Genomic DNA, 22,466 nt, shown 5'->3' with positions numbered 1-22,466 from the left:
CCCCTAGCTTCTCCAGGCTTGCTCACGTCAGCAGAAACCCTGATACCATTTATTAGCTAACTAAAAAAAATGACCCTTTTTCTTTTTATTTTCTTTTTTTTTTTTCTTTTTCTTTTTCTTTTTCCTTTTCTTTTTCCCTTTCCTTTTTTCTTTTCCTTTTTCTTTTTTTTTTTTTTTCCTTTTCCTATTCATTTTTTTTTCTTTTCCTTTTCCTTTTCTTTTTTTCTTCCACTGTAAATCACACTGATGTGTTTGGGGGAAGACAGGAAGCTATCTACCCCAAAGCAAGAATCGATTATTTTAAATACCCATGGCACCAGCTGCTAATAACTCTCTCAGCAGCTAAAAGGGTTATGAGCTGGGAGTCTCAGGCTGAGGCTCCTTGGGGATATCTAATATAGAGTAAAACCCAGCTGTATGAAACTCAAGTCTGCTTGTTGGCTCTTAGAGGAGCGCACATCTATTCTCCTGAGCACATCCAGATGTGATCCATCATATCAGATGGGAGAGGACTGAGACAGGATGAGCCAGACAACAGGCCCTGACACTTCAAAGGGCTCTCAGACTTTTAGCAAGAAAAGGAACTGTGGTTAACTTGTGACATCATGCCTATTGACACCCAGAGGTACACTACATGCAAAATTAACAGTTTTTGGTGGTATGAAGGAAATAACTTTTTGTGTCTTTCCTAATTTTGCTTATAAGATTTATTGACATTTCAAATGAAAATACTTACACTTTATCATTTACCATTAAAAGAGAGCAGCAGATGTGGTAAATACTAAAACCAACAGGTGTTAATGTTCATCGAAGGAGGTACCACTCCAAGCAGGCATCAGCTGTATGACTCCAGGGACACCAGTGGCTCTCACCATCCAGACCTCTCCACAAGCCCAATCTCAAGCCCACTTCCAGATATCACACACAAAGAACTATCCAGCACAAAAGATCCTGGCTGCATGATTTCTGGATATCTTTGTTCAAATCAATGCTTTAGAAAAGACCTACCCTGGCAGTTCCCCAATTCTCAAATTCTTGTTTCTAATGTACCTGTTCCTTTCTTTGTCAAACTTGGCTGCTTTTTTTTTTTCCCTCCCCAGTCATGCTATTCATGCTATTAACAGCATTTTCTGCTGTTACGCATTCAAATTTCTCAAATTTTCTGCCACCCTTCATACTCTGAACAAAGCATTTTTCAGCTTCACAAGTAAGCTCCTTGATACTTCAGTCTTTAATGAGTGAATCACTTTTTGATCCAGTTAGAGATCTTAGTTATATTGGATGTGAAAGCGCTCAGAAGTTTTAAGGAACTCAGTATCTGTCCGGGAGGCTCTTTATACTCTCACGTTTCCCATGGAGACACGAGGCAAACCTAGCTACAGCTCTGCTACCAATGTCCTCCTCACTGCTCAGGAGGGGAGGGAAAGCAGATCTGACATCGGTCCAGCACCAAACAAATTTGGCAGGAAGTTTGCCATTGTTAAGGCAGACCTGCTGAAAGATGGTCGATGAATACAGCAGATCCTCATGCAAACTTGGTTAAAAAATACCAAGATGCACGTGTTTCATAGCTAGGAAGCTATGCAGAGTCATTTGTATTAAGTGAGACAGAATTACTGCCCGTACGTCCGTGTTTTGTGAAGCAAAATGAAACACCTTACAAAGGTGACATGCTACCGCTTTCTGCGACCAAGCTGCAAGAAGCCTCACCCCACGGCCAGTCGCACAGGGTTACACACCCACCCTCCGACCCACCACGGCAGGAGCCGTGCCATTCCCAGCCACACCACCACCCTTCCTCCTCCTCCTCCTCCTCCCCACTGTCTCCCCCTGCCCACAGCAGCCCCCCGCCCGCCCGCCCCGCGGTACAGAGCCACTGCGGCACGAAAGAGCTGTTTTATTCCAATAAATACAAACGCACCGCTCTGTACAAATATACAAAAGCGCCCCGCGCGTCTTACAAAGGAGCCGCGAGGCTTGTTAAAAGGGCAGGGGGAGGGTGCGGGAGGAGGCTCGGCTCGCCCCCGGCGCCGGTCCCGCTGCTTTGTCCCTGGCCCGGGGGCTCAGAGGGCGCCGAGGTGCGGCAGGCTGTCCAGCCGGTCCCCGCGGTCGCGGCCGGCCGCGCTCTCCACGCCGCGCAGCCATTCGGTGCATTTCCGCACCAGCCCCTCGTCCAGCGCCGCCGCCCCCTCGTCGTCCTCCTCGTACTCCTCGTCGTCGTAGCGGTGCCGCTCGTTCAGCAGGGAGATCTTCAGCAGGGCCCGCAGCTCGCTGCCACCGCCGCCCCCCGCCCGCGCCCCGCGCCGCGCCGCGCCCGCTGCCCCCCGGCCGCCGGGGGCGGCGGCTCCGGGCTGCCCCCGCTGCCGCTCCAGCCCGCGGCGCTGCAGCACCCGCACGGCCTCGGGGGGCAGGCTCAGCGACAGCCGCAGCGCCGCCGCCCCGCCGGGGCTCTTCTCGCAGGGCCGCCCGCCGGCACCCACCGCCCCCGGCCGCGGCTGGAGCTGGGGCTGGAGCTGGGGCTGGAGCCGCGCCCCCCGCTCCCGCTCCGCCGCCGGCCGCCGCTCCGGGGGCGCCCCCCGCGCCTTCTTCTCCTCCGCCGGCCTCGCCGCCGCCTTCCTGGCGCTTGGGGCCGCCGCCGGCTTCTTGGGCTGCGCCCTCACGGCCGCCGGGGAGGCGGCGGCGGCGGCGGCGTGGCCGGGCCGGGCGGGCGGCAGGGACGCGGCGCGGCCGGGCGCTGCCTCCGGCTCCTCCCCGCGGGCCCAGGCGGCCCCGGTGAGAGCCGCGGCCCGCCCCGCCCGCGGGCAGGGCCCCGCTGCGCGCCGCGGCTGCAGCCCCATGGCCCCGGCAGCGGCGCGGCTCTGGGCTCGGTGCACGCCGCCGGCCGCCGCCCGGCCCCTCGGCAACCCGCCCCCGGCCCGCCCCGCCCCGGGCACACCCCTGCCGCCGCCCCGCCGCTGGGAAGGGCCCGTCCGCCCCCCGCGGAGGGCGCACGGCGAGACCGAGCCCCGCTCACGGGCACCGCGCACCCACCCGTGTGCGAGCCCTGGGCACAGGCACGGCGGCGAACAAAGGGAGGAGGCAGCGCGGCTGGGGGAGCGCTGCTGAGTGAGGCAGAGCGTTAGGGGGGGCTAGTAAGGGAGCAGAGGATGAACGACACCGCCACGGTGCCAATAGAAGCACAACAGTGCGCGGATCTCACTTAATTCCTGATTCCCTTCTGTTGTGGCAGCGCAATACAAACCGCTAAGCTTTACAATGAAGTGGCAGCTTTATTTACCAGAGTGCATAAATGAGATCTGCATGACTGACACAGTGCTAATTAAAGATCGCAGCAATGACGATCCTGCACAGGAACTGGTAGGTGATGGGCAACAAACCCCACTGCAACCTGTGAAGGACAGCCCTTTCCACAACAGCATCTGTCACGCCCTAGGCACAGCCTAGCTCAGGTTCAGGGCAAGCTGCAAGCCCAAAGCAGCAGCAGCAGCACCCAGGGTCCACCAACAACCACAGCTGATAAGGGGCACCACTGGACAGGCGCTGCTCTCTGCCCCACCACCAGTCTGGCTGCCCGGCCCCTCTACCAGCAGCAGGGAAGATGCCACCGGCACTAACCCGTTAAGGTGGGGCTTAACTGGCAGCTTAACTGCAAAATTCTGCTGTCATCTTTTATACAGCTTCCCAGAACTTATTTTGTACGACATACACCAAGATTTGACAGGAATGCACTGCAATTCATCTATTTTGTCTAAGCCCTAAATACTAAGTGGCAGTTCTTCCCCCTCTTCTTGACACTGCAGCTCACATCTTTTCAAATCCCTTCCGTATTTGTGGAATTTAAGTCAGAACAACTACAGTCAGTCTAACTACAAACACAAAGATGCTTTAAAGTAACTTCCACAAGTCTAACCAAATTTGTGTAGTCACCTATGTACTCCCCCACTTTTTATATATTTTCGTACTTATTCAACTGCAGTGGCTGAAGTTTTCAAGCCTCTATAGCTGATTCTTAAATAAAAAAATAGTTTAAGCACCTGTAAAACTAATTTATTTCACAAAGCATTCATACATTATCCTTAAGTTTTAAGTAAAAAGTATTTAATTGGAAAGTAACAAAAATGTTTAAAACATAATTTTAATAAAATCAATTAGCTTTTAACAGAACTTTCACATACTTTCATTAAGCTTTTTCCATAAAGCACAAGTATAGACATTTCAAAGCAGCAGTTAATTATAACTTACCAGATCTTTACAATGTTTATAAAACTCTGTCTTTGGAAAAACATACCATGAATAACATATAAACATAAATGGCACATTACAAGTTTTAGACAGAACAGTAAATGAAAACTTCATGCACATTACCCAGATTCTGGAGGCCTGCCTACACTGGGGAATACTCCGTGTTACTAGATGCAAGGGAGTTTTAACAATCTTAACAAAAGTTTTAACTGATCTTAACAAAAAAGTATTTCAATGTACTTTTTTTTTTTTGGTTAAAAAGCCTAAAGGCTCCAGGGTAAACATATAGCTTCACCTGATTTATTTTAAAAGCTGTTTCTAGTAAAAATTACTTAATCCCCCAAAGGCAAAATGAAAGGAAAATACTAAATTATTACTGGGTTTTTCAGGAGTGGAGAAGTATAGTTCTCCAAGTAAAGTTCACAGAGGAGTCGGAGTTGCTTTCAAAGTATACAGTGGTTCTTGTTTTCAACTTATGCTAGACAGGACGTGAAGCATTTAATCACAGCATCCCTTTAAAAAGAAAAAAAAAAAAGGGGGAGGTTGGTTAAGCTATTTGTAGTTTCACTCATATATACATATCAACCATTACACGTTTAAAATTAAGAGTACTACACAAATTTAAGACAAAAAAGCAATAGTTTGTCAAACGCAGGCTCTTACTGGCCATCATATGTTGAATGCACATCACCCCCTAAAGCAAAGGCTCAAGCCCCTCAGATCTGCCCTTATTTTTGCACTCAGACACATGCTACAACACAGACCACGTTGTTAATTGTTCTCAGGCATGCTGGGTGGCTTAGCAAGGGTCAGGGCCCTACTTCTCAAGGGCTGGCCAGCACAGGCAGGGCTGAGGAGCGTGCCAGATCCGGACAATCACCAAAGCACAGGTGCTTTGAGTCCAAGCCACTTCTGAGTTGCATACAATTGAGCTAAAAAAAAAGGCACAGCCTGAAGGGTTTAAAGTGACAACCCTAACACTGCAGGATAAAGAGCGGGCTCAGCCCAGAAGTTTGAAATATCTTGAAGGGTCTATTTCTTTAACCAATAATTAATAAACTCTCTTTCGACTGAACTATTTATTCTCTTTATTCTTCTTTATTTTTCATTTCCTTAAAAAAATGCATCAACTTATTAAGGAGCAGAAGTTATTCTGTTGTTAGTCAATTTGAAAGAAAAATGCTCTCATAACTGCTTTTTTTTTTTGTCATGTCAGCAAAATAGCCAGCATTAACTGGAAAAAAAAAAAAAACACAAGTAAATTGGTGCTAAGAGTAAAACATTAACGAATTTAAATCAAGTAAGAATAACTTGGCTGAAATCAAGATAGATAGATACTTTAAACAAAATACATAATACTGTTCTCTAGCACCTGACAAGGCTTAAATAGCTATCTTCATATGAAAGGCAGCCTATTCAGGAAGTTTATGATGGCACTCCACGTACGTAAATAAGTTCATAGCCCTTAAAGACATTACTGTATTACTGAAAGCAGCCTGTGGAAAATTCAGTTCTTCAGTGCCCCATAAAACATAATAGCCAAAATAAAAACAAAAAAAAACCCTCAAGTGATGCATATAACCTAATTGTTTTCAGAGCTCTGAGTACTGCAGGTAGAGAAGAAAAAAGCTTTTAACCAAATTCTCAGATGCATAGGCTATCTTTAAGACCTGAAAATCAACTATGGCATCAATGCATTTAAACAAAATGCAAGAATTTAAATAATTTTTTTTTAAGAAGAAAAGCATAATGACATTTAAAAGAAAGTTACCATGTACTTTACTTGTATCTGAAGTTTGTACCAATTGTTACTTCTAGTTCACCTACATCATTTTCTAAAATTAAAACCAGGAAAGTTGTGTTTCCACATTCTGAATTTAAGGGCTTTCTTCCCTCTATAACAAAGATTATTGTTTAAAGTTTTTGTTAAAATAGAATTATTCACTCACCTTGCAAAAGGAATATATGACAGACTATACCTGAGGAAAAAAAAAAAAAGAACAAAACACATATTTGACAGAGTTCTCGTGTCCTTCAGACAGCCCACCTACTGCACTTTAGTGCAGCACCAATAAAAGCACTCTTCTACTGAAACTTTAAACAAGATTACCTACTCAATTCAACGCTTGCTATTAAAAAAAAGACAACAGAATTGGACAAGAACTAAACATACTGACAAGGGCTTACTGGCATACTTTTTCCTTGATTTCTCATATAGTTCATGATTCTCCTCTCACAAATTCAACTTTAAAAAAAAAAACAACACAGAAGCAGATTTTTTTTTTTTAATCACCATTGAATTCAAAAGGAATGAAGATTTCTGGGCAAAATTGTATCCTTCAAGACAAGAGAGGCTACTTTTTCCAGTATACATTACGACATTTCCAGTATACATTACAATGCAAATACACATTTGTGTAACCATACAGATGTACACTGTGGTAAGAATAACATGCCATGGTTTTGACACTCAAACAGCTGACATTGTCATCCTTTGAAACTTGCTTCTCACAAACACAGCCGTGGGCTATGTTTTGTCCTCATCCCCACCAAGCTCCGAGACACTTAAATGAGAAGCTGTCTGCTGTAAACAGGTAAAACACAGAAGACTGCTAACTAATGCTGCCTAGTAGCAAATATTAATGAGGGCCCAGCAAAACACCAAATAGTCCCTGTCCTGAACAAACACAGTTATTTGTGCTCAGATTTAAGTTCTGTATAGACACTATGTATTCAGGGCAAGTTCAAACAAGAACTGTGGTCAGCTGGGATCGGCTAACTTTTAGTAGTAAGTAATTCAGCCGGGACAAGGAGACCAAATAGGTACAGTTACATCTCCATGGAGAAGGCAATAACTTCAGAAAATTCTGCCAGGCTTGCAGGCATTCATCAAACTGTGCCCACATATTTCCAGGCCTAGCCCCTGAAAGTACCTCTATGGCCATCACACCATCACAGTACCTGCCGCACTGAATTTACCCTCTCACACCCACTCACTGAATGTTCTCAGGGACAGGACAAACCCTATAAAAATGTGATTTATATTCTTCCACTTAAAAAATGAAGATTTAGTTAGAATTCAAAAAAGAGGGAGTAATTGTAAGCAGGGCATATGAATACACAGGTACTTTTCCACCAGAGAAAAGGCACGACAACTTTTGCCTACATTTTCCATTCGTAATGCCTCAAGCATCCACACACTGCAGAATGTATTTGAAATTCCTATTTTTACAAAAAGACTGCATATAGATTTTGCTGAAGTTACACAACCCAGCTTCAAAAAATGTGTGGATGAGCATTTACATTATACCAAGCGTGTGTGTACATACATACAGGTTTATAAACATGCAGGTGTAGGGACAGAGAGAAGAAATCAAAATGAATCTTACCAGGTCATTGCCAAGAACTGCAATATGCAGAATAACAATGCCAAACCTTTTTTGTTCCACTATATCAGAAATAGAACAAATATTGCAAATTAGTTCATTTCTCATAAGTCTATACTGCGGACAAGTACAATAGCCTAGTAGCCAAAATTTTAGTTAAGTGACGATGTTTAAGATCTCATCTTAGCTTAATTAACTCCTCCTTCCCATTCTAACAACTCTTTCTACTCTCATTTATCACTTCATCAGCACTGTGCTACGAACGTAGTCTCTAGCTTTAAAAATACTTAAAAGCATCAATGCTAACACTTTCATTTTCATTCATACTACAATTCTGCAAACACAGAGTACAGCATTCACTTCTACATAATACGTTAACTATCCCATTTTTCAAAATGATCACCCGAAGCTATTTGCTCTGCCTCTCAGAACATTAAACTGATTAAGACGAATAAAGGAAGAATCTGTGGTTTCTAAAGACTGCTACACATTTTTTGACAGAAGTATATAAAATGTTTTAAGTTGCTTTTCTCAGTTCTTAGGCCAGCGGTCTGCAAATTAAACTGGATACTCTAGATTTTGCATTCTTATCCACATCACATGCAAGTGGAAAGACGCATTTGTTTTGTAATCATCAGGGTCACCACTCCACCCAAACTCAACTGCAGCTGGAAATCGAAATCACAAACACAAGCTCATCTTTCCTCTACCACTGCGCTGAATTTTAAAGCCGTAATACAATCAATAAGATAACAGTTAGATTGTTCTTTAGGGGAACAAAGTATTCTCACTTACCCAGAATACAGCACACAGAGTCAATAATAGGCAAAGCTGGAGGGAGACAAGACAAGAAAAGAATGAATATTCAAATACACACCAAGCACATACAGTCACATACAGTACTGCTTTCATGTTTTCAGTGGATAATCAGCATTTTCAAGAATTGACTCATGAAGCAAGTAGAGCCAAAGACTGCCACACAGAGACTACACCCTGAAGTTCATACAAGTCAATGTTTTCCGTGAACACAGTGCCCCATGGCCAGAAGTACTGAGACTCATCTTAGAAGAAAGGGGAGGCAGGAACTGAGATCAGAAACCAAAAGCAATATAACCAGAAAGTAGTGTAGTCGTGTGTCAGGACTATAAAGTGGTGAGCTCAGATGATAAAGCGTGTTCAAAAGCACTCAAGGAGCCTGGGAATCACTATTCTATTAATTTGGTGCACAGTATTCTTCTGAATCCACTGTTCATAGTATCAGTTTCTGACATGACAGATAGGTGCATCACAACCAACAATCCATTACTAAGCATCCATTCTTAAATATGATATTTGGCAAACACAGGATCTGCTGCTTCCGCCAATTATTGCTATTATTATTTTAAATCTTCTGACAACAAAGAAGAAAAGGCCACCAGGGATCAGCTGCCTCATACACAGTGAAAAAGCTCACGAGGATTTTTTCAAGCTACTCATGCAGCTCCTTTTTAATCCTTTTTAGCTGGTAGTTTGTACTTAGAATTACAAATGTAATCTCTCAGGTTTTTAAAGAAACAATACTATTTTTCCTAGGGGGTGGGTTTTTTTTCCTCCTGGAAGACGAAATGATGCTCACGGAAGTAGAGAAGCGAAGAACCTCACAACGTTGAGCTGCAAAGTGGAACATGTGGTTTCCTGGACTTTGAGGGGAGAAATTATTTTTTTGAATTGCTTTGAAAGTGTTGAACCACTAAGCTATACCAACTGAGTTACAGCCAACAAACAAACGTCCAGCTACACTTTGTGACCACTGGCTTCTCAAAGTAGCTGAAAAGTCTATCTCTAGCCTTGCTCTTGAACAAATTATTCCAGAAAACAAGTTAAAAGTAATCAACCTAACAGTAGTATTTAATAAGAAGTATTTAGTAATGAACAGTTTACTCCAAATTATTAAAAGTTTCAAACTCAACAACAAACAAGGTCATAGAAAGGAGTGAAATGATCTTTGATATAAAGGGCTAATCAGCTTGACTATAATTACTCAGTACAAACAAAATGCAGATTTAGAAATATCCCGCCTTTTGCAAAGCCTCAAAAATTTTAGCAAAAGCAGCTAGAAAGAGAAGTATATTTACCAGCATTACAATTGTAGCTACTAATCTTTTTGGCTCAAACATAGTCTTCAGTTGCTTCAGTGGCCCCATCAGAAAACACGTACTAACGGGAGGGAAGGAAACAAAGAAATGGTAAACCACAATCAAATAAATCTTTGCAAAAGACAACAGGTATTTAATCAGTTTTCCAACAGTTAGATGACCACAAAAGTTCAGAAAGGCATTTCATTGCTTATCAACAGATACCTCTTAGGATGAAAGGTGAATTAACTGGGAAATCCAGAACTTAGTTCTGGAAGTAGCTCACATCCTGGGCTATGAAATTCTTTCCAAACACATTACCACACATAGCAGAGGGTCATTAATTTGGACTTGATTTTGAAATTGTTTTAAGAACAGATTTGACAAAAGAATGCACAGAATTCAAAGACAAACTTCTGTAGAAAATTTGTTTAGCAGCATGTGAGTAGCTACGTTTAAGATTACAGAAAAGCTCTAAATCTTTGCCCAAACTCATTAAGAAGAGAAACCCTCCAGCCTTCTTCTCCGTGGTTAATTTGAAGAGGGAATGAAATCTATCACCAGCTCCAGGTTTATCTGTTCATCCAAAGAAATGCGATGTGAACCAACCATAGGAATAATGATCTGTCTACAAATATTGAGATGAGTCCCTTCCTTCTCTCTTGTTGAAGCCCCGCTGCTTTGCAGAAAATGTTTAATGAGAATGAGGATCTTGTCGCCTGGTGGTGGTCTGAATGCTTTACTACAGAATAAGACACCCAACCTTAACTTCTTTTCTAGTTAGTATTTATTTATATGAAGTGGAACAGTCAGTGAGCTCTCTGCCAAGATCAATCATAAGTCTGGTGAACTATGTATCTTTTAGGATAGAAATCTGGAGATATATCTCTGAAGAAGTAAATCGAACTATAATTTCCTACATCTAGATGTTACCCTGCTGTTAACTTTGTGAATACACCTCCCTTCTCTTCAACTTTTTTCTTGAAGTCACACAGATAGGCCAGACCTCAACATCTCATGTTAAATGAGAAAAAAAATCTCAAATATGAAATATTTTAAATTCACTTCAATCCAAACCAACTTTTCTCAGTATTTCTCATCTTGGCTGCTGTGCCCCAAATTAAATTAAGATTAAATAAGAAACCTGAAAAACTAGAAGTAAGAATTAGTTCACCAGTGGAAGGATAAAGATGATGAAAATTTAGTGGAAAAAATGCAGGAGGCTCAAACATCCTAAGATAGGCAGAAAAAAAAACAACACATAAAAAGCTAAATGAATTGATGCTAGCCTGTTTAGCATTGAAGTATAGATATCACAAGAAGAACTTCTGCAGAGAAGTAAGAGAACCCAAAGGGTGCAGAAAGGCTGTAGGGAAAAGAAACACACAAAAAAACAAACAAAAAACACCCAAAGGTCCTCCACTTTCATATGGTATTTCTCACACACAACACATTCTGTAGGAGACCTACCCATCAGCCCAGGGAAAAATCAAGTACGTATCATTGCTTCCATGGCTGTGGGTAGAAAATTACAGTAAAAACAGGCCAGAAAGGACTATTTACAAGGGGTGGTAGCTTCATTTTTGTTTGAAACGAAGTTTAAATCTCCTTGTCAAGCTGGGGTTTCCATTGTCATTTCCTAATATTCTCAGAGCGCACTTGCCTGCTATTTGTATCTAACAGAATACCTGAAAGGGAAGGGGTCGTCTTTTTACTTCTTCAGTTAGAATCCAGACTAAAAGCATTTTCAGCGTTTTTCTAAAACAAATACCAATCTGTAAAAGTTCTCCTCTTAGTTCACAGAGAATTAGACTTGAGTAGTACAGAATTCCTAAAATGCTAATTTAATTTGAAACAGTGGAAACACAACACAAGGTTTAAAAAAAAGCAAAGAATAGAAGGGAGAGAAAGGGGAAGACTCAGTTTTGCCTAACTCCCAGTAATAACTTAGTACCTCAGAAAGACTTAAGTGGTAAGAAGTGCAAGATTCAGCCAGCAATTTGTTATTCACGCTTCAGACAGGGGTTGTGCTATGTCTACAAAGCAATCACGTAAGACATTACTCCAGGGCAACAAGAAATGATTAGGTGATATTCTTTGATTTTTAGTAACTTCAAAATTGTAAGAAAGATTCTTACAATATAATGGAATATTAGTATTCCAATATCAAATTGGAAAACAATGTTGTTTATACATAACAAATATACAACACTTTAGAGTAAAACAAATGTAAATGTAGATGAAAAGGAGAACATTTTCCTATTAATAATAATTAAGAAATCATACCTGGCCAATGCAGAAATATTTCCCAGGGTATAAAACACTGCAAAAAGCTTGATTCCCTTTGGGAGCCATAGCAATCCTGTTCCCTATTAAAAAAGATTGGATTTTTATATGTTTGTAATTAGTTAACTCAATTTATTGAGATTTTATAGCCTAGAAGTTTATTTTTAGAGATTAACCATTTAACATATCCCAGCAGAGCATATTGTTCTCAAATTTGTATTAGACAATATTCAGCATGCCTCTGTTGCCACCTACTGGCAAAATAATGTATTGATTTAATATATTTTGCAATAATTTTTACAACCAAGCTATGTTTACTTATATTGTTCATAATGGTTATTTATACTGTTAACACTATTTTTATGGTATTTTCAGTTTTGTAAAGAAGCCCTGTTTTCAGTTTTGTTAAGGCAAGGCAATCTACCTGACAGTCTGCACAGAAACTGCAAGTGTTATCCGCACACACTATTCAAAGAACATCTACATCAAAAGCCACGTTCTGTGAAGAATCAACATCCTGCTTCATAATGAGAAAGAACTTAAAGAGCACCATGCCCACAAAACCCACAGACTGGGTACTTCCCTCAGTGTTACTTCACCTGCATCTGACACTACATGCAGATAAAGAAGTGCTTTATACTGCAAGTTACCCATGTTTACCCATGTCAGATTTTGAAAGACACAATCAATTAATAAACTCTGCTTTTAACTGCAGACTTGAGCATCCTGACAAGTTCAAGAACTGATTTTAGTCAGCAAATCATTTGTCCAACAGGAGTACAAGTTTTTCAAGTATCGTCATGCTACAGCTGTCATCACCTACTGATCTGCATGACAGGTTATACTTGTAGTTTCTTCAGCTTTTAAAAATCTTTCAAACTTCCCCTCCTTTTCGCCCTTTCATGAAAGAGTATAAAAATAAGATGAGAGTATTTTAAAGAACAGCAAAACCCTCTTTCTACTGCACCATACATATCTAAGAAATATAGTGCATTGTCAGTGTTCATGCCTTTTGGTAAGAAATTGTTACCCTACAATAAAAACACTCGTTGCTGTGAATGCAAGAAAGATGGCCCAAAATGTGATTTACAGACCAGCAGCCCCTGGCTGCAAGTTATATGTGGTAGTGTCCACACGATCACGTATATGAATATTAATGATATTATTCCCAAGAACATTAATAAAATACAGGGGGAAAAAAAAGCTTGACTTACGAGAATAGAACACACAACACCAGCAATAAAACATATGGCAAACCACTTGACTCGTGTACTAAAGCTGAGCGTTGAGGCATCAAGAACCTTAACAGGAAGAGAGAGAAAAAAATATTACAAAACCAGTTTCAAGCAGCCTTAAGAACATTTCTTCATTAAGTCCTTAATTTTAAACAAGTGTTTTTTTCAGCCAAAACTAATTATTTTACCTTGCTTAAACACAACTGCTTACATGTTAGTTATTTCCCAGTTTAAGAATTACATCAACAATTTGGAAACGTTCACAAAAAAGACAGAACCTGTGAAGGTACATGCTGGCACTCAAGCAACATTGCTCCACTTTCAAGCTGCACGTCCTTTCCCCAGGTAATTACAACTGAAAAATCTCATGACGGTACCAAAGCAGAACAAACGGACCTTCCAGCAGGTTGCTGATGAACACACCTATTCGTTCCGTGCTCTATGTTCCTGTCAGTGATACCACCATTTTCTGTTACCAGACAGAATCCACCGTCCATATTCCCACAAGTACCCGTTGCAAGCACTACAATTCCTTTTCAGTTACTGTTCCTTATAGGGTGAAGGTATGGGCAGATTAACACACCATGTCTCACCAGACAGCTAACTTGCCGAAAGGCATAATTTTGCTTCCTGCTTCTCCGGTGATTCCAGAACCTGTAGGGTCCCTTGATGAGCTGAGCTGAGCCAACCAACATTGCCTGAGAAGCCGGAAGAGAACTAGGGTTCCTTTCACTTTGATGACAGCCCCATGAGCCAAACCAGCTCTGCAAGATGACAGAAAAGCAGCGGGGCTTCCTGACTGCAAGACAAGAGGCAGGGCCATAGGGCTGGCAGAACTGCCCCTTTCATCAGAAGTTCACCTTGTCCACCCATGCTGTGAGATCAATGAATTCCACCTTACTCCAGGTGACTGAAGTTAACTATGGCCTCTATTCTAAACTGCTCCATTAAGAAAATTGTAGCTTCAGCTTACATAAGCTGGCTGTAAATCTAACTCTCATTTTTGTTCAGATGACACAAGCAAACTTGTCTGCACTTGTCATCTGTTCTACAGATATTTTCAGTCAAACATTAATAATCAAATATACAACAGTTAGGGCTTCCTTAATCAATGAGTTTAATGCTTCTACTCTTCAGAAATTTCGCTTTCAGTAAACAAATGAATTAAGTTTGTTTACTGCTTAGAACGATTTCACATCTGTATGAATACAGAACCTGTACTGAACTGAATCAAAAGGAGGCACAGACAAGCACACTGTTACGGCTGCAGTGAATGAGTCTTTGGACTTATGTCAACAGAGAATAATAGCCTGGACTACTTCCTACTTATAACCTTATTTAATCAAATCAAATACCTTAAGTATTTACTTAAGAAGAAAGATCAGAATACTAACAATGAACCTGTTACACTTGCACACTGACTGAGCAGACACACTGCTGCAATATTGGTATGAATTTTTTCTTCTTTGTGTTCAACAGTCAAGACATTAGTTTCCAAAGGATGGAAGGTACAGCTTACCTTGTTTGTCCCAACTCTTTATCCTTACGTATGCATTAAAGAAACAGACAAAAACAATAACTGAAAGACGGTTAATGATTCAAAACCATTTTTGACAGTCATGTTCCTGAATGCCTCCATGGGTGGGAATTGCAGGAAGAGCTGGCAGTGCTCAGCTGAAGATGCACACTCAAAGCGCTCTTTGAAACATGTTTTTTAGTTACACCAATTCATGCAACTAACCACGCTTCCACAAAAAGCAGTAAAAATCCTTTCCCTTCCTGCTCTGAAGCAAAGTCAGGACGTGCTGATACGATCAGGACGTCCAGCACACACATTGCAGATTGCCTGGATAACAAGGAAAGCTGGAAGGCAAATAATGCCAAGTGTATGAAGCAAACTGTTGCCACTTAGTGCTATTCTATTTCTAATAGCACTACTTGGTGGTCTTGAAGCATCTGTTCCTTTACATGACTATCAGGGAATTACATTTTCCACATACATTTAAAAAAAAATCAACTTAAACTCGTAACAGTTATTTGGTCAAAAAGCCCACCATAAACAAATGAACCATACAAAGGCCAGGAAAAATATATTTAAAATATGATTTTAAAACTAGCTTAATACATTTTGTAGATTTAATTTTTAAAAGCTTGGATTGGCAATGTAGATGAATTGCAGGAAGATAAGCAGCAGCACGAGGGCTGCCACAGCATTGCAACATAGCTTTCTCTGTAATAACAGAACTAAATAATTGAGTTGGCATTAAAAATGAAGCCTGGTCCTCCAACCATTCCTGACGTCATCACTTTTTATGTTATCAAGCTGAATGTCTTGGAATCATAGAGCTCCAGTTCCTCCAATGCATTTCCTTGGTTCCCGATACCTGCTACCTTCTGGGCTTAGTGGAAGCAACAGAGCTGGCTGCATTTCTGCGATGCCAGTTTCACCCCACAGTAAAGCACCTTGCAGCAGAAGCTGAACAACAGGTACACAGCTAAAATACTTAAATCATTGTTTTCAGCTTGTGCAAAAATGCCAGGTTATGATCTGTAAAAAACAAGGAACTGACACAGTGCCTGTTCTGCCCAATCTACTGCAAGAGCAGTAATTTCTAGAGGAGGGGCTGTGAGACACCCGGAAATAACAGCTACACATCTACGTGCAACAGAGACTGTAAACCAAACCTTAAAAAAAAAAAAAAACAAAAAACAATTAGGACTTCTTTTAATTGTCTGGCAAACTGCAGTGCTAATCCTAGACTTCAGATAACAAGAGCTGGCACCACACTCTACAATATTAGAAGAAGCTTTTACTTAGAAGACTGACAAAATTGCCAGGTAAATTCTGCATCTGGGGAAAGATTCATAAGGGAACTGTGAAGTGGCAGGAGCAAGGGCACTCCTGTAAGACATACCACCTGCTGTATCTCAGGGCTGTTTGTTTCCAAATGGTAAGAAACACAACCAAACAAACAACAATAACAAACAACCAGAAACTGACAAGTAACCTGCCCTCATTTTGCTAAGCTTTACCATCAAACTCCTGGGAAAGAAGCAAAGATTTTTGCTCACAGGAGACTCCAGAAGAATTATTATATCAAAGAAGTGACGTGGGAAAATAACAGGAAACCTGAAGTGGAAACTGGAATCAGGAAGGCAGACTTCCTGAAACGTAAGGAACAGTCTTGCAACAGGCCAGCACACCATTTGCAAGTGACAGAAAGCAGTCTCTTTACTGGGCAGCAGACACTCAGTATGGACACGCAGTAAATCACATGAACGATAATCTGCAAGGCTGCCTTTGATCAAAAGCGTTTCTTCTGGTTTTGATCATCTGAGGCTCCACCCACATACTTGTGTGATCTTATAGAAGTCTTCTACATGGGCAGAAACAATAGGGTTTTCACTGATTTTAAGAAGGACTCTATTAGTTAAAAATTTCTTTCCTTGATAGGAAACTTATGAGTATGCAAGTAATGAAGAAAACCCAAATTCAAACAGATTTTTTTGCAGGATTGAATTCGTAATCAATGTTTCAGAAGTTTCAGAGATGCATTTTCATATTTCATTATATGCATTTTTATCAAAACCTTGAAGTAAAACCAGAAGTTTAAACACCTGGTCTACTCCTCCTTGCTCAACTCTTACTGAATGCCTTCAGTGTTGCCAATTGACAACCATCAGGAAACTCCAAGAAGCCAGAAAGCAAGCCACTCAAAAGTAGTGACTTCATACTATTTTGGTATTGATAAAAATAAATGGCAGCATGTTACATTGTCATCGCTACACTGGTACATTTACAATTTATTATAAGTTCCTTTTTTTGTAAGAATTATTTCTTCTTCCCCTGAGAATCATTGATCTAATTGCAGCAAGACAGGTCATTTTTCTGAAGAGGCTGGAAGATGCATAAAGACTTCATTGACTCACCACACAGTCGCCTCACTATACACTTTTCCTCTATTTAACAAGAATTACTGCTGACCTCATGGTTATGGTTCTGCAAAGATCAAGAGTGAGCAGAGCACAGAGATACCTATGAACATGAAGCATATGATCGCTGTTAAACAACCAGCAGCTACTCCTCTGAGGGGGTCATTGTTTTTAACCAAACACGTGAGTCAGTTCTGGAAAGGTCATCTAAAACACTGAAACATTTCACACGCGAAATGCAGAACCTTGTATTTCCTTTCACAGTGTCACCTCGTTAAGTGTCCTTCTCTGCATGGCTGCATGTACTTTTTTGCTCTGTTACATACATCTTTAAAGCAGCCAACACCATCCAGCTGTAAAGCTGTAGCTTTGGAGAACTTCATGTACAAATCCCCTCACTGAATACAAACCCAATTTCCAGTGCTCCAGAAATACAGAGCTACTTTGAAAGAAACCTACAACAAATACCTCAGCTAGACACCTGAGTTTTCTCTTTTGTGGGTATTTAGTTACTTTAAAAAAAGACATTTCTGGTTCATCATCTCAGCATGAAGTCCCTTTGTGCTATGCCAAAAGGGCATTAAACTTACATTTTATTCTTCTATCATGTAATAGGTAGTTTTTAGATATGTATAGATTCTTGCTGTTTGAAGTCTTCCGTAACTATAATGTGCAATAATCAAACCACGATATAGCTTAATTACTGGCCTTAATAAATGACATTCTTATCTCAGTTTCCTCCTTCTCTGGATGTATCTCTCCAATTTAAAATGATTAAGCATTCAGACATTTATTGATGGATTGCTGCCTTGAAACAAACAGCACAGTATCCAGTAAAGAACTCCAAGCCACCATTTGTGTCTCATGTAAAATGTGCCTGGAGACAGTAGATTAAATAATTTTCTTGGAATTCAACTAACGCTAATAGGAATAAGCATTCGACAATCTTGAGTTCTTGACTGGGGTGAAGCACCCCAAACACTGGATGCTATCTGAGGTGTGAGAGGACACAGATGCTGTGGTGCTTCCAGAATCACACCAGGTCTAGACGCACTTTGGTGCCTGCCTCATTGTAACAAAAAGGCAAAGCTCGTGAGCCTCATGGGCCAACATCAACTTTGCACAAAGACAGCTGAAGCATGTTAGCATCAAGCTGCTTGAACTAGCGTTATACTACAGACACCAACTGTACTGGTTCACTAAAACCCAGACCCAGGCTACCCCACATTCCAGCTTCCTCCACCACGCTCCAGCACCCTGCAGCACACAGAGCCAAGGCCTTCCATACCTTAAAATCATTAAGGTTGGAAAGGACCTTCGAGTTCATCTGGCCCTACCACCAGTGTCACCACTAACCCATGTCCCCAAGCACCATGTCCAACCTCTCCTTGAACACCCCCAGGGACGGTGACTCCACCACCTCCCTGGGCAACCCGTCCCAGTGCCTGACTGCTCTTTCTGAGCAGAAATGTCTCCTCATTGCCAGCCTGAACCTCCCCTGGCGCAACTTGAGGCCATTCCCTCTAGTCCTGTCACTGGTTATCTGAGAGAAGAGGCCGACCCCCAGCTCCCCACCCCTTCCCTTCAGGCAGCTGCAGAGAGCAGCGAGGCCTCCCCTGAGCCCCGGCAGGCCCGGCAGTCACGGCCCGCACGGCGCGGGGAGCACAGCACAGCCCAGCCTCCCCGACCGCCTCCCCCGTGCCGTGCCGGTACCTGCGCCGTCAGCCCCTGCTCCTCGTCGTCCTGCCCGCTCAGCACCCGCCGCAGCTTCTCCATGGCGGGGCCGGCACCGGGAGCGGGAGCGCGACCCCTCCGCACCGCACGGCCCGCGGGCCCCACCGGAAGTGACGGCAGCCCCTCCCCTCCCTCCCTCCCTTCAGGCTCCGCCCCCGGCTGGGCGGCCGTTGGGCGCGAGGCGACCGTTGGGCGCGAGGCGGGGCGGGGCGGGGCGGGAGCGGCGCTGTGAGGGGGCTCGGGGCGGGCGGGGAGGCTGCGGGAGCGGGGTGAGGGGTGCCGGGGGGGGCTGTGCAGGACAGGAGCTTCCCCTCACCCGCTCCTCTCGGCTGCGGGCGTGTGTTCGTCCTCACGCAGCTCCCTGCTCCGAGGGAGGGGCTCTGTGTGGCGTTGTAACCGCATAGTGGGCTGTCACATCTCGGGAAGCCTTAAATTAAGACCAAACCAGGGAATGGGAGAAACAGCTGCAGACAGCGGTGTGTGGAAGTAGGCAAACGACAGCACCCATCAGGTGCCCCCGGAGGTGGTTGGTGAGACCTTTACGTACCGCATCCAGTGTGCTGCGTGATGGCTGCACGGTGCAGTTTGCTTCACTGCTGTTTGCTTGGGCAGAGGGATGGCAAAAATTACCGACAATTCACAATTTCCTCTGATCCACAGAAATACTGTGGGCTTGTGCTTCCATTGGCAATGGTGGCATGACAGCAAACGTGTCAGAGCGTGGCAGTCTCTTCCCCACCTTGTCTCAAGTGACACAACCCACAGCTGAAATCTTTGGGCTCCCCCCTAAAACCCAAACCGTGCAAGTATTTGTCCCTCTGAGCCTTCCAGCCCCAGGAACCCAAGAGACTGCCCCCAGTTGACTGCTCAGGATCCCACATGTGATCTGCAACGAAGCTGTGTGTAGCCAGGGCACGTGACCTCTCTGTAGCTCGGAGCCCAATGTCACAAGCCTCCTCACACACCTTTTTTCTCCAGCTTGGTCCCTCCCCACCACTTCCCCATAGCAAGGCTCGAGTTGGACACTGCTCAACCTGGATGCTGTAGTGTTAATTGCAGGAATTCCTGATGTGTTGGGGAACAGGCCAGAGAGCTATCTCTGGTGGTGTTTTCACAGAAGTCTTCTGTGTGGTTCATGTATGGGGATCTGTCATGTTGCCAGAGAGCATGTTCTCTGGGCTCCTTTGTGGCAGCACCAGGACTGATGTCATTATAAGATGTCCAAACAAAGATTAGATCTCAGCTGATGACCTGTTCAAGACCTTCATAACTGAAGCACATCACCTATGCTACCTCCAAAGCGCAGATGTCAGCTTTCAAACATCACAGCCTTTATCTTCAAGGCTTTAATTTTCCTTTCTCTTATTAGATTTAACTAGATACAGCCAAAGAAAATAAACCTAAAATTTAGAGCAATTTTGTGGATTACTACAGTCCATTGAGACAGCCTGGCACTTTCAGGATGCAATTCTTCCCATCTAAAGCAGCTCTTTCAGCAGGGGACAGGCTGCCTTCCACTCTCTGCTGACTGTAGAGGAAGCACAGATGACTTGGTTAGACCAGACACCTCACTTGGTCCGCTGAATTAGGGCAATGAACCTTACCATTACCTCTTTTAATTTAAATACAGACAGGACTAGACTTATCTACAATTTCTCATTACTTTTCCAAAAACATTGTGTGTAGTGAGCATGACAGGTCTGTTAACTTCAAGCACTGGGAGGAGATTAGGTCCAAAATGCCCCTCAACTGGTCCACAGAGCTGATGGCATCAAAGCATTGTCACTGATTTATTATTTACAAATGTGTCTTAATTTCAAAGCATATTTGAGAGCCAAAAAAGAAAACAGGGACTATGGGCATGTAGGCACTGGACAGAGAGCAGGCTGGAAGTGTGCTTTTGTTTCTGTGTGAACATGCAGTCTGTGCCACTGCACAGCAGACAAGAGCAGTGCAAACAGGGCTGCTGAAGCCCCAAGCGGTGCAGGGACCTCTTGCATCCCGCTGCTGTGCCCTCCCAGTTGGCTGCTGCCGGGGCCACAAGTTTCACTCCTGACTGAGATAAAATGTGGCTTTTGGCTTTGTTTAGCTTCTATGCTATTTTCTTGAGCAGAAGGTTGGCAAAAGTAACCCCAAATTTATTTTTCCTAGTTTATTGGCTTTACAGAAATTCTTAATTCTCTGCATTATCATGAACCACTGTAAGATGGCCATCACCTTGCCATGAAAAACAGGCAACCCAGAACAGCCCATTTGCTTAATATTTCTGTGCTGATAAATCCTGCTTGACGAGGCAGGAGGATCAAAAACTTATTCTGCTTTTGTGGAAAGCTCAGTTTCATTTCTTGGGACTTGCCAGTTGTACTTGATGAGAACCCACCTGAATCCTGCTCCTTGGTGCAAACATCTCACGTCAAACAAGGCAGCAGCTTCTGAAACGCACTGGAAGGAGGGGAATGTACCAGGGAGGACAAGCATTCCCTGTGTCCTTTGAAATGATCCCTTGCTCCTGAAAACACAGTTATGAACCTCCTCCAACAAACCTGCATCGCTGGCAGTGACGGGTAACGGTGACCCAAAAACAAATAGCAATCAAGCAAAGGCTGAAAAATGCATCCCCTTCCTTATGCCTCAGTTCAGGAAACCCGCAGTTTCACACACCACTCAATCACACTAGCAGAACACACACAGCAGCTTTGTACAGCTCCACAGTAATTGTCTCTGCTGTGACCCAAACCTTTCCAGATGCAGCCACCACTTTAGTGTCAGACATTGATCTCATCCACAGGTCTCTCATGCAAGGAGCTGAGGTCTACAAAGAGCAACTGCAGAAATAACAACTGCTTCCCGAAGTGCTTGGCACCACAGCTTTGTGTTTGTGCTTCATGTGAGCTACTGGAAAGATTTGTAGGGCAAGGCAACGGCCTTCATTGTGGCTAACGCAGCAAACACAAGGCCACAACGAGCAGCCTTCTGAGCTCAGCTCTTTCTGGGGCATGGAGCACTCAGATCAGGCATCACAGAGACTCAGTTACCTGATACAACATTGGGTACCCTGCCAGACCTTTGACCCTCTCCCGAACAATAATCAGGCTGAGAGCTGATGCTAGTGTTTACCAACATACACTATGAGACACACAAGGCATTGGAAAGGTTATCACATTGCTGGTTTCATGCTGTGCTCCCAGGTGACCCGTAACAGCCAGAGTGTACAAAAATAATTTGTAATTGCTTCTTCAGAAAACTTCCCGATGAACAAAATATAGTAATTTATTGCCTTGGGATGCCAGGGGCAAGGAGGCAATGTCTTTCTGAATCTGCAAAAGAGGAATGTTTGAGAGAATCTCTCCATCCCCCTGATGTTACTACAAGTTACTACAGGTTTAAATTTAGAGATATTTCTGTGCTTAAGCCGCAGCCAGACTGCAGGGGGACAGGTTAGAGGAGATTAGTATCTTGTCCTGCCAGGAGAGCTTTACAGTTTCACAACACCACATGTCCTCTTCAAAGCAAGAGAGATGCTCCTAGTCTCATTT

The 22,466-nt window shown here is 43.2% G+C and overlaps 2 protein-coding genes across 2 annotated transcripts; both read right to left on the bottom strand.

Annotated features, from left to right (window-relative positions):
• Positions 1-2,018: 2,018 nt before the first annotated feature.
• On the bottom strand, positions 2,019-2,837 carry PRR18 (proline rich 18; the record flags this gene model as incomplete). Its single annotated transcript, XM_084285026.1, has 1 exon — positions 2,019-2,837. The coding sequence occupies one exon, from the start codon at positions 2,835-2,837 to the stop codon at positions 2,064-2,066; it is 774 nt and encodes a 257-aa protein (XP_084141152.1). The 3' UTR covers positions 2,019-2,063.
• Positions 2,838-4,117: 1,280 nt separating this feature from the next.
• On the bottom strand, positions 4,118-19,031 carry SFT2D1 (SFT2 domain containing 1). Its single transcript, XM_084284873.1, has 8 exons — positions 18,910-19,031; positions 13,243-13,329; positions 12,029-12,111; positions 9,743-9,824; positions 8,424-8,459; positions 7,632-7,690; positions 6,192-6,221; positions 4,118-4,755 (listed from the first exon to the last, which is right to left on the bottom strand). The coding sequence occupies exons 1-8, from the start codon at positions 18,970-18,972 to the stop codon at positions 4,716-4,718; spliced, it is 480 nt and encodes a 159-aa protein (XP_084140999.1). The 5' UTR covers positions 18,973-19,031; the 3' UTR covers positions 4,118-4,715.
• Between the last annotated feature and the right edge of the window lie 3,435 nt (positions 19,032-22,466).

Source organism: Netta rufina (genome assembly GCF_964035555.1).
Source record: "Netta rufina genome assembly, chromosome: 3".
Taxonomy (NCBI): domain Eukaryota; kingdom Metazoa; phylum Chordata; class Aves; order Anseriformes; family Anatidae; genus Netta; species Netta rufina.
Note: the sequence above shows the minus strand (reverse complement) of the source record. Positions and strands in the feature narration are given on the sequence as shown.